General features: G+C 26.4%; 2 protein-coding genes across 2 annotated transcripts; one reads left to right on the top strand and one right to left on the bottom strand.

Annotated features, from left to right (window-relative positions):
• Positions 1-1,227: 1,227 nt before the first annotated feature.
• LOC113387642 (sodium-dependent phosphate transporter 1-B-like) lies at positions 1,228-6,170 on the bottom strand. The gene is made up of 3 exons (XM_026624998.1): positions 5,939-6,170; positions 5,641-5,829; positions 1,228-1,352 (listed from the first exon to the last, which is right to left on the bottom strand). Exons 1-2 carry the CDS (start codon positions 6,132-6,134, stop codon positions 5,693-5,695), a joined length of 333 nt encoding a protein of 110 aa, XP_026480783.1. The 5' UTR covers positions 6,135-6,170; the 3' UTR covers positions 1,228-1,352; positions 5,641-5,692.
• Positions 6,171-12,674: 6,504 nt separating this feature from the next.
• LOC113388464 (presenilins-associated rhomboid-like protein, mitochondrial) lies at positions 12,675-16,306 on the top strand. Its single transcript, XM_026625840.1, has 5 exons — positions 12,675-12,688; positions 15,515-15,683; positions 15,781-15,909; positions 15,980-16,142; positions 16,206-16,306. Exons 1-5 carry the CDS (start codon positions 12,675-12,677, stop codon positions 16,304-16,306), a joined length of 576 nt encoding a protein of 191 aa, XP_026481625.1.
• Positions 16,307-17,079: the final 773 nt, after the last annotated feature.

Here is a 17,079-nt window from a genome sequence, read left to right as displayed (position 1 = left end):
ATTCTGTCTTGAGGCAATTATGGCATCGTGCCTTAAGGCAAATTGCTGGAACTTCCCGTACGGTAACGAAATGTTCGAGGAATACTGAATGTTTTCAAATAGATTATTATAAATATTGTAACATTGTCTAATATTTATAAGAATTATATAAACTGAATTGCAGTGTTGAAATTATTTGTAAAGTATATTAGAACTATAGTCAGAATTAAAAATAAAATCTGAAATATTTTCGATATACACAAAACTAAAACAAAAAAAAAAAAAAAAGGAACAAAATTTTTTTGCCAAAATCAATTATTTTGTTAAGACAAGCAGAAAGTTCTTTGAATCATTTAAATCGGACGCTTAGTTCTCTCAAAAACTGCCATTTTTTACATATTTAGCTCCGTATCTTCGAAATGGCTGGGCCTGCCTTTGCCAAGAACTAATAAACACTTCTCCCAATCATTACTAATTGAATGTTTTTTAGATCATTCAAATCGAATACTCCGTTCTCTCAAAAATTCGATTTCTATTTTCTGCACTCTTTGCTCCTTATCTCCGAAACGGCTGGACCTGCCTTTGCCAAAAACTAATCAGCTCTTTTCCCTATCAATAGATATCGAATGTTTTTTGAACCATTCAAATCGGTTGATCCGTGCGCCCTAAAACGTGACTGGAAATTTGTATCCATACATACATACATACACACACACACACACACATCCTTTTTTTCTGAGGTATGCCAGTAAAATGTTCAGAAACCTTCAAAACGTCGAGAAATGTAAAAATTTTCAATTCCGATTTTCGGCCCATTACAATAACTTACCCTACGGGAAGTTAAAAAGTGTATACATAATAAATTTACTTGATTTTAGTATATTTTTGGGGCAATTCTGCCGTAATAGAGCTCATAACATCTATTTTATGCTTGTTTATTGGCAATGAAAATAGTGAAAATGTCTATCTATTTGCCGTGCGATCAGGCGTATTTTACATATAAACAAGCAAAGAAGAAGCATAAGATCAACGCAGATTCTGTTATAACATTCTTCCTTGCTTGTAAGTAAAATACGCCTGATCGCATAGCAAATACATAAACATTTATAGATCTATTATTTATCTATTACTACTTACATTTAGGTCCATCGTGAACAATGCTGAATACGTTAATAAATACTGTAACTCCGTAAAATACTGCAATACTCCTAAAACCGTTCCTCAAAGGATCCTTGGCTCTTAAAATAAACGTCCTTATCAAATAATAAATGCAAACTGAAATGGCACCGGACAAAGCTGGTGAAATGAACCAGGAGGCGACTATCGATGACAGGGTGCTCCAGTGTAGGCCCCTCGTGCCTCTTGCAACCAAACTGAAAAAAGTAGTAATAGTCAGTTGATATAATAGAAATATTTAAATAGTAATATCAATACAAATTTCCAAATAAATAAATACGTTCCAAAAGTAAATCATAAGTCATTTTATCATTTCTAATTCAATTTCAAAAAAAAAATCAAATATTTACACAAATTGAGAAAGTCCACCGATATAGTCACAGTCTAAACGCTGTTGCAAAAAAATTTGTACTGAGTTGTCACTTAGACTGTGCTTTGCTCGGCGACTTTTTTATGGTTTTTAATAATTTTCACACAAATACAAATTTCCAAATAAATAAATTCCAAAAGTAAATCATAAGTCAATTTACCATTTCGAATTCAATTTAATAAAAAAAATCAAAAATATTTACACAAATTGAAAAAGTGCTCGGTGTAGTCACAGTCTAAACGCTCTTGCAAAAACATTTGTACCGAGTTGTCACTTAGACTGTACTTTGCTCGGTGACATTTTTATAGTTTTAATAATTTTCTCACAAATACAAATTTCCAAATAAATGAATAAATAAATTCCAAAAGTAAATCATAAGTCAATTTATCATTTCGAATTCAATTTCAAAAAAATTGACAAATATTTACACAAATTGAAAAAGTGCCCCAGTATAGTCACAGTCTAAACGCTCTTGCATAACATTTGTACTGAGTTGTCACTTAGACTGTGCTTTACTCGGCGGCTTTTTGCATTTTTTAATAATTTTCACAAAATTCGAAAAATGCACCAGTATTATTTAACCGCTTCGGAGGTTAAATTCATATAAATCTCGGACTTTGCGAGTGGAAAGGGTTAGAGTTATATGTTTCGACACTTGATGTGTGTCATCATTTATTCATTCTTTATATTAACTTCCTGTAAGTTATTGTAATCGCAATAAAACAGAACAATTTTTTTTTATTTATCTTTACGTTTCAGAGGTTTCTGAACATTTTACTAACATTTCATTCACGATTTCGGGAGTATGGATCAACCGATTGGAATGATTCAAAAAGCATTTCAATAGCAATTCGATTCCTATTGAAAGGGAGAAGTGGTGATTAGTTTTTGGCAAAGGCAGGTCCAAATGTTTTGGAGATACGGAGCTAAATGTGCAAAAAATTGTAGGTTTTGATAGAAGGAAGCATCCGATTTAAATGATTCAAAGAACATTCAATTCGTAACCATAGGGAGAAGTGGTGATTAGTTTTTGGTGAAGGCAGGTCCAAACGTTTCGGGGATACGGAGTTAAATGTGCAAAAAATTTTAGGTTTTGAGAGAACAGTGCATCCGATTCGAATGATTCCAAAAAACATTGTGCTTTTATTGACAGTGAGAAAAAACTATTTGTTATTGGAAAAGGCTTTTTTAATTAAAAAAAAATTGTTTTTTGAAAATTAAAAATGATTTTCTTTCGAGATAAATTAAATTTTGGTTGAAAATTCAAAAAATTACCCAGACTAAGCACAGTCTAAGTCACAACCTGGAACAAATATACTTGCAAGTGCGTTTAGACTATGACGACATGGGAGCACTTTTCCAATTTTTATGCAAAATTGCAGAAATGTAACTTTGGGTTAATTTTTTCTTTTAAAATTAGCCAAACTAAGCACATCTAAATGACAATCTGATGCAAATATATTTGCAAGTGCGTTTAGACTGATTCTGTATCGGAGCACTTTCCAATTTTCATCTAAACTATAGAAATGTAATTTTCGAGTCAAAAATTCAAAAAATTACCTAGACTAAGCACAGTCTAAGTGACAACCTGGTACAAATGTTTTCGCAAGTGCGTTTAGACTGTTTATGTACTGGAGCGATTTTCCAATTTTGTGAAAACTATTTGAAAAATGTGAAAATGCCGCCAAGCTAAGCACAGTATAAGTGAAAATGACGCACAAAATTATTTGCAAATGCGTTTAGATTGTGGCTATATTGGAGCATTTTTTCAATTTAATGTAAAATTTACATTTACATTTTTTATGCAATTTTATGCGATGCCTCTTTTGAATTGAAATTCAAAAATTGAATTAAAAATAAAGTGAGGGTTGTTAATGATGCTGGACGTGCTGGAAACTTCGATAAAAATTGATTTATAATTTAAATTTGATTTGCGAACAAGTATGCTCACAAAAATAATAAAAGTTACAGTATTTATAATAATATATTCGAAAACATTTAATATTTCATTACGATACGGGAAGTTTCAGCAATTTGCCTTAAAGCACGATGCCGTACACCACATGTTTTTTTTTATATATTACAAATGTAACTCTGTGTCCAGATTAATAAATTGATTTTTTTCTAGGTCATTCCATAAAGTTCTATTTTTAAATTTTACTACATCACTTATCTTTAAATTTACAATATTTATTTAGGCGCCAGTGGTTCGTTCATTCATTTTTCTATTTGTACATTTGTTTAATGGAAAAACGCGTAAGTCATTACTCACGATGTGTGATTTGTTCATTAGTGTTCATTAGGACGTTTTTGTATGAGCTCTTAAGTTCAATTAGGTTGTTGAAAGAACACTTATAGAACATATAGGTCTCTATATTGTAGTAATTATAGATATTTATAGTTTTAAAAAGGTTCAGAGAACGTTGGAATTTATCTGCAATTTAATTAGATGCAAGATTGTCAGATTGTCCTTGCTATTAATCACTTTTATAAACTTATGCATTTTCCCTCAGAATTCAGTTGGTAAAATATTTTTTTTAAAATAAAGCAATATTTAAAATTGTACTAACGATAACAACTAGCTTTTCTGCAAGAGTTAATTAACAAATCTGTATACTAATTTGAGTGAATAAATCGTTATTTCTATTTTAAAAAAATTATTCATCAAAGGTTATAATTATTCTCTTGGATTTTTCATATGTTCTTTAAAAGTGCAACACGCTAGTAAAATATTTTTTTCAAAAATATAACAAAACTTGGAATTCAGCAAAAACACCAAATACTGTTTTTAAAATAGTTATTTGACAAATTTGTATCCTAATTTTAGCAAATTAGTTGATATTTCTATTTTAAATAAATTATTTACGAAAGGTTATATATATTCTCTTAGCTTTTTCATATGTTCTCTAAAAGAACACGCTGTTGAAATATATTTTAAAAATACAACAAAATTGTAAATTTACTAAAAATGCCAACTAATGCTTTTAAAATAGTTAATTAGCAAATCTGTTTACTAATTTTAAAAAATTAGCCAATATTTCTATATTAAATCAATTTTTTATAAACATAAATTTTCACATTTCGGAGTTTACTTGCTTTTTCATAGTGCATCCCGCTCAAAAAATATTTTTTAAAATATACTACAAAGCTTGAAATTTGCCAAAAATACCACTTACTGTTTCCCAAATAGTTGATTAACACATCTGTATACTATTTTTTGTAAATAAATCAATATTTCCATTTTAATTATTTTTTTGAATTTACAAAATCGGTTCAGAATTTTTCTCAAATTGCAAAAAGTTTAAGGAAAAATTTTGCACTCGATTGCTAATTACAAAGAAACGGCTTGACCGATCGTCATACAAAACTGACAAACGCAAGTCCATCATACATCAAATGGCTTTTAAATTTTTGAAATCGGTCCAGCAGTTTGAGAAAACGTCGAGGAAATCACGAAAAAAATCTGCTCACATACAAAAACTTCCAATTATAGTACCAAAATCTTGGAATTTTGGTGCCAAGCTATTCAGAATGACTTAAAACGCCAAGATAACATACAATTAGCAAATCGAAAATTCAGTCAAAATTTTAAAATATAAATTCAACTAGTTCATATTTTTTGAAGTAAAACTTCTTTAAGCATACTCGATTTTAAGGTGAGCGTTACGAAAAATGGAAATGATAATTGAAAAAATAAAGATAAATATTCGATTTTAAGATGAGACAGAGGAAAAAAACATTTCTTACAATAAGTTACAGTCGTAAAAATTCTGTAAAATTACCCTTTGCACTCAATTTGCACATTTATAGGGCAATTCTGCCGTAACAGAGCGCATAACAAAGCATGTCATTGCAATTTGCCGTGCGGTCAGGCGTATTTTACAAAAAAAACAAGTCCGGGGGAATGTTCGAGAAAATCTTCGATGATGCATCTTCCTTGTTTGTTTATATGTAAAATACGCCTGATCGCATGGCAAATAGATAAACATTTTCATAATTTTCAATACAAAGAATTAACATAAACTCTGTTACGCCAGAATTACCCCATTAATACGCATTTTTGGAGTACCATTTTGCATAATTTTTAATTCTTACTAATAATTTTTTTTATTTACCTGAAACCAGCAGTGGATCCAACAATACTGTGCGTAGCAGAAATGGGTAACCTCAAAACGTTGCTAATAACATACAAATGGCACTGCCACCCAAACTTGCAATACAACCCAACATCAGCTCTCGTTCAGCATCCTCGTACATCGATAAATCCAAAATACCCTTCCTCATTGTATCCGACACTTTATAACCTGGAAATAAAAATCAACCGATTACTAATAATAAACTATCGAGTACATCTATCAATTACTATCGATAGATTAGATAGATCTATTTTTTACATCTATCCTTTCCACTTACCGATTAAAACAGATCCACTGATCTCGAAGAAAGAAGCCAAATAACAAGCCTGTCTTATCGTGAGCACCTTAGACCCAACGCTGGTTCCAAATGAATTTGCCACATCATTTGCTCCGATGCCAAAGGCCATTCCAAATGCAACCAAAAATCCAACGATGATCAGCCATAACAAACTTGGCTCGTACGGTTCAATCATTGTTCCAAATTTTTTTTGTTTTAAGATTTTTTATGATTTATGATAAAAAAAATTTATAAAAATATAAATAAATATTTTTTGTTCTTAATATTAATATATATATGTATAGGAAAATAAATTTTGTTTATTATTAATATTTTTTTTTTTTTGGGTTTTGTTGAATATTAAATAATGTGGATTATTATGTTATAAATGAAGTTCAGAGTACGATTGGCTTTTGAAAAATACATAATGAAGTCTAGACATTTAAATCACGAACTACCTGGAACAAAAATAGAAGTTTTTTATTAAATTTAATAGAAAAACAAATTTCATCACATATACAATACATATTAAAGTACTGATATATTTTTTTAATAGATTTTTTAAATTAAAGTTGAAAAGTGTCATTTGGCGGTCAAAAATCTTTATTGGACAAATGTACATGAAATTATCAGATATATATAGATATTTTAATTTACACATTATGTATAATTTTTTTTGGGTTCCGTACCAAGATTTTTATTTTTAAAATCTACGTATATAGTTGATATCTTCGATAGTATGGGATAATCGATTTGTCTGAAAAATATTTCGTTTCGTACTTTTTTTTTTGCAAAAGGCAATTTTGCCGTTTCGGAGGTATGGAGAGCAAAGGGTGTAAAAATAGTTATGCAGTTTTTGCAAGAACGGATCATCCAATTAGATTAATTCAAAAAACATTTTTCTTGTGTAGACGGTGTGCAAAAAATGCATTTACAAAGGATTTAAAAATTTAGAAAATTTTCCAACAAAAAAAGTAAAATTTTCAAAAAAAATCAAACGTTCAAAAAATTCAAATTTTCGAAATTTTTCATTATTTCCAAAAAAAAAAAAAATTGAAAAAATAAAAAAAAAATCTTACAAAAATTTGAGAATATTTCGAAATTTTCAAAAAAAAAATCGAATATTTTCAAAGATTTTCAAATTCTCAAATATTTAGATAAAACTTTATTTTTAAATTCAAAAAATTTCATACTTCTCAAAAAAAATTTCAAAATATCGAAAAATTTCTAAATTATCAAAATTAAAAAATACTTTTAACTGCTAAATTAAATATATTTTTAAAAATTTAATGGTGCATAGCGCTCTGTAGTATTCTTAGAGTCGAAATTTAGAAGCGCGTAAGCGCCATGTCGCACTAAGACGTACAAACATTGATACGAAACGAAAAATAAAATTTGTACTGATTAAAATTTCTATAAAATATCAACATCTTGAACAGTTTTTCGTTTTTTTAATACAAAATGAATGTTTTTTGAATAATTCAAATCGAACGCTCCGTTCTCTCAAAAACTGAATTACCATTATCAGTTCGTATCTCCGTAACGCTGGACCTGCCTTTGCTGAAAACTAATTACCACTTTTCCCAATCATAACGAATTAAATGCTTTTTGAATCATTTAAATCGATTAATCTGTGTTCGTCAAATCGATGAAAATTTGTATCCGCACACACACACACACACACATCAATTTTTTAAGATATGCCTAAACGTTCAGAAATTTCTGAAACGTAAATTTTCATTTTCAATTTAAAATTTAGGAAGTTATAAATACTAAACAGTTTATTTAGAAAGTTAAAAATATTTTTATAAACAATTTACAAATATTGTTGAAAATGAACTTGATTCAACAAGAATTAAAATAAATTTAAAATTTTGAATTACTATTTACAATGAACAAGCAATCCTGAATTTTAATTATAATAGAAATTTCTTTAGTTTTTTTATTTAATTTAGTCTTAAAAAATGATTGAAGCATAACTTTTGCAATATATTTGCTTTTACAATTATTTTATGTATTAATTAAAATATGAATTAGTGTTTAATTAAATAAAAGTGTACAGGTGCCATAATATTTTATGAAACGTAAATTCTCAGTATTTGCATAATTATTTATTTGTCGAAATGTGGTGACAATAAAAAATGTGCTAATTAAATAATGGAATAATTAAGTCGTTAATTGATGTGAATAAAAGTTAAAAATTAAAGCAGCAGTTAATTTTATTAAAAATCTATTAGATGTTAAATCAAAATTAAGAACAACAGTTAATTATGAGAAATAATTAACTACAAAATCCGTATAACACGAATATAAATTACGAAACAATTTTCACCAAAAAATTGATTAGAACGTTTCGAATTAATATTTTAAATCAAAATCGGTTGATGAATTTTAACATTTGTTTTTTTTTTTCAAAAAAAGCTACCTTAATTATGCTATCAGTGTTTGTATCAGGAGAATGTTAAATGAAATACTTTAAAACGATTTCTTTAATGGCAAAACAAACAAATTTGTCCCTAAACTATTAAAATAAAATTGAATTTACACCGGCAGTAATTAACGTACATGATGATGTGCAAACATGAATGTTTTAATTAAAGAACTCTAGTAAACAGAATTCAAATAACTTTTTTAATGACATCGCATTTGACCTTTGAAGGAAAACCCTCAAAAGTACTTCATTACCTATTTATGTTACATTAAATTGTAACTTTTAATCACCTTAATTAACAACTTATGTATCCAATTATTTAATTAGCACAATTTTTATTATCACAATGTTTCGAAACAAAATAATGATGTAAAACTAGGAATGTTTCATACAATTTCATGGTACACGTGTAGAACAAATTTATTTAAATATTAATTAGTACATGTAAAAATTATACCATGAAGCAAGACGTTTATTATAAATTATTATATATGATTTATTTCTCAATTTTAATTAATAAAATTTAAACGAAAACAAATATCAAAAACCAGTCTTTTTTCGAAATTGGTATGAAAAAAATTGTATAAAGAATTTGTGTTTTAAAAGATATAATTAAAATAACACGTGTTCCTACACTTCTAAATAAATATTTATTTAATTAAGTTTTAATTAGTATACATATAAAATGTGCCAGAAGCGAAATGTAGTTTAAATTGATTTAATTCATAATTTTTTATATGAAAATACGAATTTTTTTGAGATGTTAAAAAATGCATAAAAATTGTCCAATTGTGCGAAATAAATATAACAATGAAGTAAAATAAAAAATATGTAAATGTTTTAAATAGTATATCTAATATACTATTTATAGTATTGCTAAAAAATTTTGATGCCACTTGAAATTAATGTTCAAATTTTACAAAACTTGCAGAATTCAATTTTAATTTTAATTTATTTTTTTATGATTTTTCATTTCAACTTCATTGGCAAAAATATATCATAATGTTATATTAAGAATTTAGAATCGAATTATTAAATATTTTATTTATTATCGTTATTGGAATTATTTAAAATTATTTTAATTTTAAACAAAAATGTATAAAACTTGCAAAGTAAATTAAAGAAAACTAAAAAATTAAATAAAAAGTGTATCTTATTAAAACGAATGAATTTCTTTTGCAATAAAAACAGGAATGCAAAATTGTATTAAACATTTGTAAGTGCAATATTTTAAAAAACAAAAAAAATATTAATGAAGCAAAAATTTTGAAAAATTATGATCACAATAATTTATTGTTGATTCATATTGTCATAAATAGAATTACATAATATTTTTGCATTAATTATTACTTACTGTTAGTTCAAAAAGGTAATTTTGCAGCAGCAATTTTTTTAGAACTTTTAGTTAATAAAATTTAAAAAAATAGAAGGATGCGATATTTTAAATGATTAATTATATATCCAAGATAATTATTATATTACATTTGATTTGTACGTGTATTTATTTAAATAAATTTAAAATAATGTGTATAGATATTTTAATGGCTTTTTGTAAAAATATATAAAAATTGTGCAAATTTAAAGCATTTGAAAAATAAGGTGAGTGAAACATAATATTTAGAGTATAGGAGTTTAGAAATGTTTAATTAGCATAAAATCAATTTAATATGTGTTCGAATTTAGTCTTTTAAAACATAAAATTGATGTGTGAAAACTTGAAAATGTTTACTATTAAAATTCAGCATAACAAATTACTTAAAAATTTATGAAATTTTTTGGAAGTTAACTATTTATTTATGAAATTATATAACTGAAAATGCTGTAAATGAATAAATACATAAGAATCTATCCAAAATTTCACTAAAAAAGTTTAGTACAAACAAATATTTTTGGGCATTGCAATAAATTTCTATTTTACTTCAATTTAATGTTCAAATTTTACAAAACTTGCACAAATCAATCTAATTAAATTTTTCAATAAGAAATTCACCATGACCACCATATGAAAATACACCATAATATAAAATAACTTAATTAAAAAATAATAAAAACTATGGAATTGTATTGTAAAGTAAAATTATCTTGTGCAAAAACAAAAATGTTCTTTAACAAAAATTCAGCATAACCCTAATTTCATAATTTAATAAGAAATTATAATACCAAAGTTGTGCAAATTAAATTAATGAAATAAATTCAAAAAAACCGCGCAAATCTTTTCATGAATTTCTTCAAATGTAATAATTATAAAAAACTAAACTTACTTAGTTATATTTATTATATTGATGTATTTATTATTTTAATTTATACTTATAATTTAATGTTCACGTTTTTATTTATTAGCAATTTAAAAAAATAATCTGAAATTGCACTTTTACAACAAAAAAATAATAAATAAAAATTTATAATTTAATATGAACACTCTAATCTTTTGGTGGCTGTTGGAAAAATACAGAAATTATTAAACTACACTTTTAAAACAAAATAATAAATTAGTGTAAAATTTTATGAATTTTATCTCAATATTAAAAATGCATATGTGCAAGTTTTGTAAAATTTAAACATAAACTTGATATAAAATTAGAAATATATAAAACATAAATAATTTATAATTTAGTACTATTTAATTTTTTTTTAAAGCAAAAAATCATTAAATTATAATATAAATTAATAGATTTAAAACATTTATTAATTTATTTAATACTATTTAAAATGCTATTGGTTTTCGACATTAAAACAAACAAAAACACTAAATAAACTTGAAAAAAAAATTAAATTATTGAAATACTAATTGAAAAAAATTAGATAATTGAAATAAATTTAAATACTTATGATTATCACAAAATTTAATGTATTTTAATTTAATATATTTATGCCTAATTTAATAATAAAATCATTAATTAAAGAATAAAAAATTAAAAGATTAAAAGATTAAAATAAAATTAAAATTAAAGAATGCACGAGTTGTATAATTATGCAAGATATTTTGAATAAAGAAAAATTAACAATTTGTTGTATGCTAAAGCAATTTATAAAAAAATCCAACTCAATTTAAAATACAGTATTAAAAAAATTAAAAATTGTGCAATTGTGAAAATTTAATATAAAAAATTGAAATAAAGTCAAAAACATGAGAAAAATGTTCAGTATTGAATTTCTGGAGTAGTGAAAACAGGAATGCAAAATTGTGAATTGTAATTTAACTAATATATATTATTTAAATTCAATTTAATGTTTAAATTTTACGAAACAATTTAATTTTATAATTATGTTTTAGATGCAAGTTTATTACCAAAAACTGTCATAATTTATTTATCTTAATGATTTAGCGTGTAATTATTTAAAAATATGTAGAATTATGAAATGAAGTATAAAAAAAACTTCAAGCATTCACTAAAATTTTCACTTTAATCCTAACTACATAATGTAGCAAGTAATTATTTATAATACCAAAGTTGTTCTAATTAAATTAAGAAAAAAAATGTGCAAATTTGCAAATTTTATAAATTCAAAAAAACCGCGCGAACCTTTCCACACAAACTTCTCGACAAATCGATTGCATTTGAGGTTGTGCAACAGGGGTGCAAAAATTCGTATGAGTCATTTGCATACATGTGCACTTATATAATTAATAAAATCAATCTCTACAAAGACTACATCACTTTAACCCTTATAAAACAAATAATAGAAATAAATAAAATACTATATAAATAAATAAAATACTATATAAATAAATAAAATCACATCTCACCCCGCCGGTAAATCATAGAAACGCCATTAAATAGAAAACACATACATGTCAAATAAAATTTAGATTTTATGTACAGTAGTATGATTTTTGTTATAATTGCTGTGATATAATTCATACCAGAACATTTATCCTCATACAGTATGTACGAATTATATCAAACAAATAAATTAAAACAAAATATATATATATATATGTATCCATTATCACTCACCATTAAAAGTACGGCCGCCCTTTAATCTAATTCAGGTACTGTATTAAGTGGCGCGAATCACAGACATTAACATCATACTATTATAATTTAAATTATTATTATTATAAACCATTATTACTACAATAACTCTGACATTTTGTCGTCGAAAATTGATTTTCACAATTCGCGAACGAACCGAACAACGATTTAGTTTAAGGATCAGCTGCTGCTGCGGCTAAGAGTGCCGATAATGCCGAGACGAGGCGAAGAGAGACGATGAGAGGCGATGGCGCACGAGGGAATAGAGAGTGAAGTTGGGTGTTAGGAGGAGGGCGCACTGGTGGAAGAGTTATTGATTTGATGGGGAATGGTTCTCAAAAGGTAAGAGGATAGAGGATTTGAAAATAAATAAATTTTACGAAGTTGATTTTTTAAGATATTTTTTTAATTACAATATTTAAGTAATTACATTTTTTTTTAATTACAATACTTGAAATAAATACAAACTGTTAAATAGTTAACATATAATATAATATACAACTGTTAAATAGTTAACATCTAGCAATATTGATAAATAATAACATAAATTTAAATAAATAAGAGTGCAAAGGATAGAATTTACATGAAAATAATATCATAATAATATCATAATAACATGATAATAATATATAATATTTATTTAAGAATGTGACCTATAGACGACCTGTAGAAAATAAGCGTGTTATGCGAATCCGTGTTGTAAGGTTGTCAAATATCTCCCTTCCGCCTTTTTGTACTATAAACCAAAAGCAAAAAAGCGGAAGGGAGATATCTGACAACCTAATATAAGGGACAAAAAACTAGTACAAAACGATAGGTTACGTTTCAAGAATTTAAAAAAAACACGCTATAATGATTTTATAATATTGTTACATTTATTCATTTTTTTAAGAAGTAATATACAATACTTGAATTATATGATTTTTAACTTCCCGTAGGGTAGTTATAGTAATGGGCCGAAAATCGAAACCGAAAATTTTTGCATTTCTCGACGTTTTCAAGGTTTCTGAATATTTTTAAAGGGCTTACCTCAAAAACTGAATGGATGTGTGTGTATGTGTGTTTTGTATGTCCACATTTTTTCGTCCACGTTTTCGGGCGCACAGATCAACTGATTTGAATGATTCATTTACCATTCGATTACTATTGATAGAAAGATTGCTGATTAGTTTTTGATAAAGCCAGGTCCAGTCGTTTCGGAGATATAGAGCAAAGAGTGCAGAAAATACAAATCGAGTTTTCGAGAGAACGGATCAATCGATTTGTATGATCCAAAAAACATTCAGTTCGTAATGACGGGGAAGAGTGGCTATTAGTTTTTGGCAAAGGCAGACCCAGCAGTTTCGGAGATGCAGAGCTAAATGTGCAAAAAATGGCAGTTTTTTATAAAAAATAAATTATATTTACTGTTTAAAGTGCATATTTTTAGTTTTTGGTTAATATCTTTAATATTTTGTTGGAAAAACTATTAAATTTTGTAACTTGTAATTAAAGTATATACGTTCAGGAATGTTATACTAAAATTATAATTCTCAACTATATATAGTACAGCTGATATAAATTTTAAAACTAATAATAATAATGTAAAAATGAAATTTGTATTCATTTTCTGTATCTTTTTATTTATTTTTGTAAGCGTATATTTTCAGTTTTTTGTTATATCTTCAGTATTTTGTTGAAAAAGTCTAATTTTTTTGAATCGTATTCAAAGTATATACTTTAAGGAATACTATACTAAAATTCAGCTCTTAACTATATATAGTACAGCCGGTATAATTTTTGTAAACTAAGGTATCCGTATTCTGAGTTAACATGTTGTGAGTGACAAATTTTTGTAAATTGTTTAAAAACTTGGATAATTTATTCAAAAACGTAAAATTTCAGACATGCACTTTATAGTATATGCTCTTGGAAATATTATACTAAATTCACAGCTCTTAACTATAAATAATACAGCTGGTTTGAATTTTTGAAACTAGGATAACCATATTGAGAGTAAAACGTTGTGAGTGACAAATTTTTGTAAATTGTTAAAAACTTGGATAATTATTCAAAAACGTAAAATTTCAGACATGCACTTTTATAGTATACGCTTTAAGGAATGTTATACTGAATTTACAGCTCTTAACTATATATAGCACAGCTGGTATAAATTTTCAAACAATAATAATGATATAAAAAAAATAAATTAGATATTTACTTTTTAAAGTACACATTTTAATTTTTTGTTAATATCTTTAGTATTTAGCAGTAAGGCAGGTCCAGCCGTCTTTTTTTATTTCCATAAAATATTTTTGTAATTTTGGATTAAAAATTCAAAAAATTACCCATGCTAAGCACAGTCTAAGCGCCACTCTGGTACAAATGTTTATTCAAGTGCGTTTAGACTGTTTATGTACCATTGAAAAATTTGAAAATACCGCCAAGCTAAGCACAGTATAAGTGAAAATGTCGCACAGAATTATTTGCAAATGCGTTTAGACTGTGACTATGTGGGAGCACTTTTTCAATTTTGTGTAAATTAGGCAACTATTTTTTTCTGAAATTGAATTCGAAATGAAATGGCGATTATTAATGTTCTGAAGATAAATTGATTGATTTATGATTTATTCTATTACCATGTTGAGAACCGCAGGGCTTCCCAACGACGTATTTAATTAACGCGTATGTATTTGCATAAATAATAAAAGTTTATTTCAGCCTAAAAAAAGCTAAGTCAAATATTGCATCAAAAAATGTAAAAATAACGTAATTAATGATTAGACAAAATAATTTATTTGATTTGAATTTGTTAATTAAAATCCGCGCCATAGTGCGCCGCCATATTGTGGCACTGTCAACCTTTCGACTTGCGCGAATTTCAAATCAGTGCCTTTCAAAATCGTGTCAAATTTTTGACAGAAGTCAAAAATGTTTACAATATTTTCCAAAACTCATTTATCATAAACAACTGCAAACGATACAAAAACAATGGCTTTAAGAAAATAACTTCGATCAGACATCTATACATCTGGTGATTGACTTTTGTATAATTAAATTTGTAAAATTTTAGGTTATGGTGCACAATTTGATTTCGAATAAAACAATGATTTATGAATTTATTTTCAGTAAACAATACACCAGCAGAATTTGCAAAATATAAAATCAATATAGTATATTTAACAAAAGTAATTTTGAAATTCGTTGTAAAAGTATAAGGAATTTTAGAAGATCACGAGATGGTCAGACGACGAAAGATAACTTTCAGCAAGTTGAGACTCCGTTTCAGGGGGTACACGTTGAAACCGGGCCTGTGCATTATAGCACTTTGATAAGACCTTTGGGATTCACAATCGCTGTAGGTATAATTGAGATAAACCCATACACAACACTTAAAAAAACAAACCTAGCCTTCATTTACAACTTTTTTCTACCCTTCATTTCTCTTTTTCTAGTTTACTTGTGCTAGTGTAGTTGCAACATCGATTTGGCAATATGAAAACTTAAGAAGTAGAGTTTCTAATGCAGTACGAAATCCTGTTGGATGGATTCAGAATAAGTTGCAATATCCCACACACAAAGCAGTAAGATTACAAAAAAAAAACACAAATTTATACCACACATACAAGTATTTTTATTTTTTTGTTTTATTAGATAGGTTGGAGACGAGACCTAAATAACTGGTGGAAAAATCTGTCAGATGCTGAAAAATTATTTATACCAATTTGTTTTCTGAATGTCTTAGTGTTTGGAGCGTGGCGTGTGCCTCAATTCCAACCGGCAATGGTTAAATATTTTTGCTCAAATCCTGCCAGTCGTAAGTACAATTATAATATTAATTATTAAGTTAAAATTATTTATTAATGGTATTTTTTTCCAGGTGCAATTTGTTGGCCAATGTTTTTGTCTACGTTTAGTCATTACTCGTTTTTTCACTTGGTAGCAAATATGTATGTTCTGCATAGTTTTAGTTCAGGTTAGTATTTTCTTTTTAATTATTTTTTTTTTTTATTAGGAAATTTCACAAAAAGAAAAAAGATTACAGAAATAAAAATAGGAGGGGATGGATTTTTTTTAGTGACTTTCATTTCTTTAAGACAAATTTTATTTCTATTAACAGTTTTAAATAATATCTAGCATTTTTTAATTAACATTTTAAAGCAAAAACAAATCCATTTATATAATATTTAAAATGGGATTTTAATTGAAGTAAGAAATGATATGTTTGCTTTCTTTTTTCTGCAAAAAATTGTTTAATAGTTGTTCCAGATAGTTTTAGTATTTTTCTCAGACTAATTATCATTTTTGTCACGTAATTTACAATATTTTCCAATAATGTACAATATTTTTGTACTATTTTCACAATTTTCAGACAAACTACAACATTTTTGCAGTAAAACATCCTAAAAATAAAAATGTTCAGACAAAATACAACATTTTTAGACAATCTACATTTTCAGACAATCTGTAAGATTTTTAAATGATCTGAAAGATATTTAGATAATTTACAAGATTTTCAGACAATCTGCAAGATTTTTTGTACATCTTACATAATTTTCAATCAGCCGATAACATTTTTGGGCAATCTACAAAATTTTCAGACAACCTACAATAATTTTCAAATATATTGCATCATTTCCCAAACATTTCTAGATAATTAACAATATTTTTAGATAACCTGTTGCAGATTGTCAGAAAATCTTGTAAATTGTCAGAAAAAAAAGTTCTAGTATTATTAGAAATGTTTAAAATTT

Source organism: Ctenocephalides felis, unplaced genomic scaffold (genome assembly GCF_003426905.1).
Source record: "Ctenocephalides felis isolate EL2017-DRISC unplaced genomic scaffold, ASM342690v1 CF-g0.4_SCAFFOLD_03572, whole genome shotgun sequence".
Taxonomy (NCBI): Eukaryota; Metazoa; Arthropoda; class Insecta; order Siphonaptera; family Pulicidae; genus Ctenocephalides; species Ctenocephalides felis.
This window is presented reverse-complemented; position numbering and strand designations above follow the sequence as displayed.

Coding starts and splice junctions, on each gene's coding strand:
- LOC113388464 (XM_026625840.1), top strand. Junction 15,684..15,780: donor CTTTGGGATTCACAATCGCT/GTAGGTATAATT, acceptor CTCTTTTTCTAG/TTTACTTGTGCTAGTGTAGT. Junction 15,910..15,979: donor AATATCCCACACACAAAGCA/GTAAGATTACAA, acceptor TTGTTTTATTAG/ATAGGTTGGAGACGAGACCT.
- LOC113387642 (XM_026624998.1), bottom strand. CDS start 6,134: ATGATTGAACCGTACGAGCCAAGTTTGTTATGGCTGATCATCGTTGGA. Junction 5,830..5,938: donor CAGTGGATCTGTTTTAATCG/GTAAGTGGAAAG, acceptor TTTTATTTCCAG/GTTATAAAGTGTCGGATACA.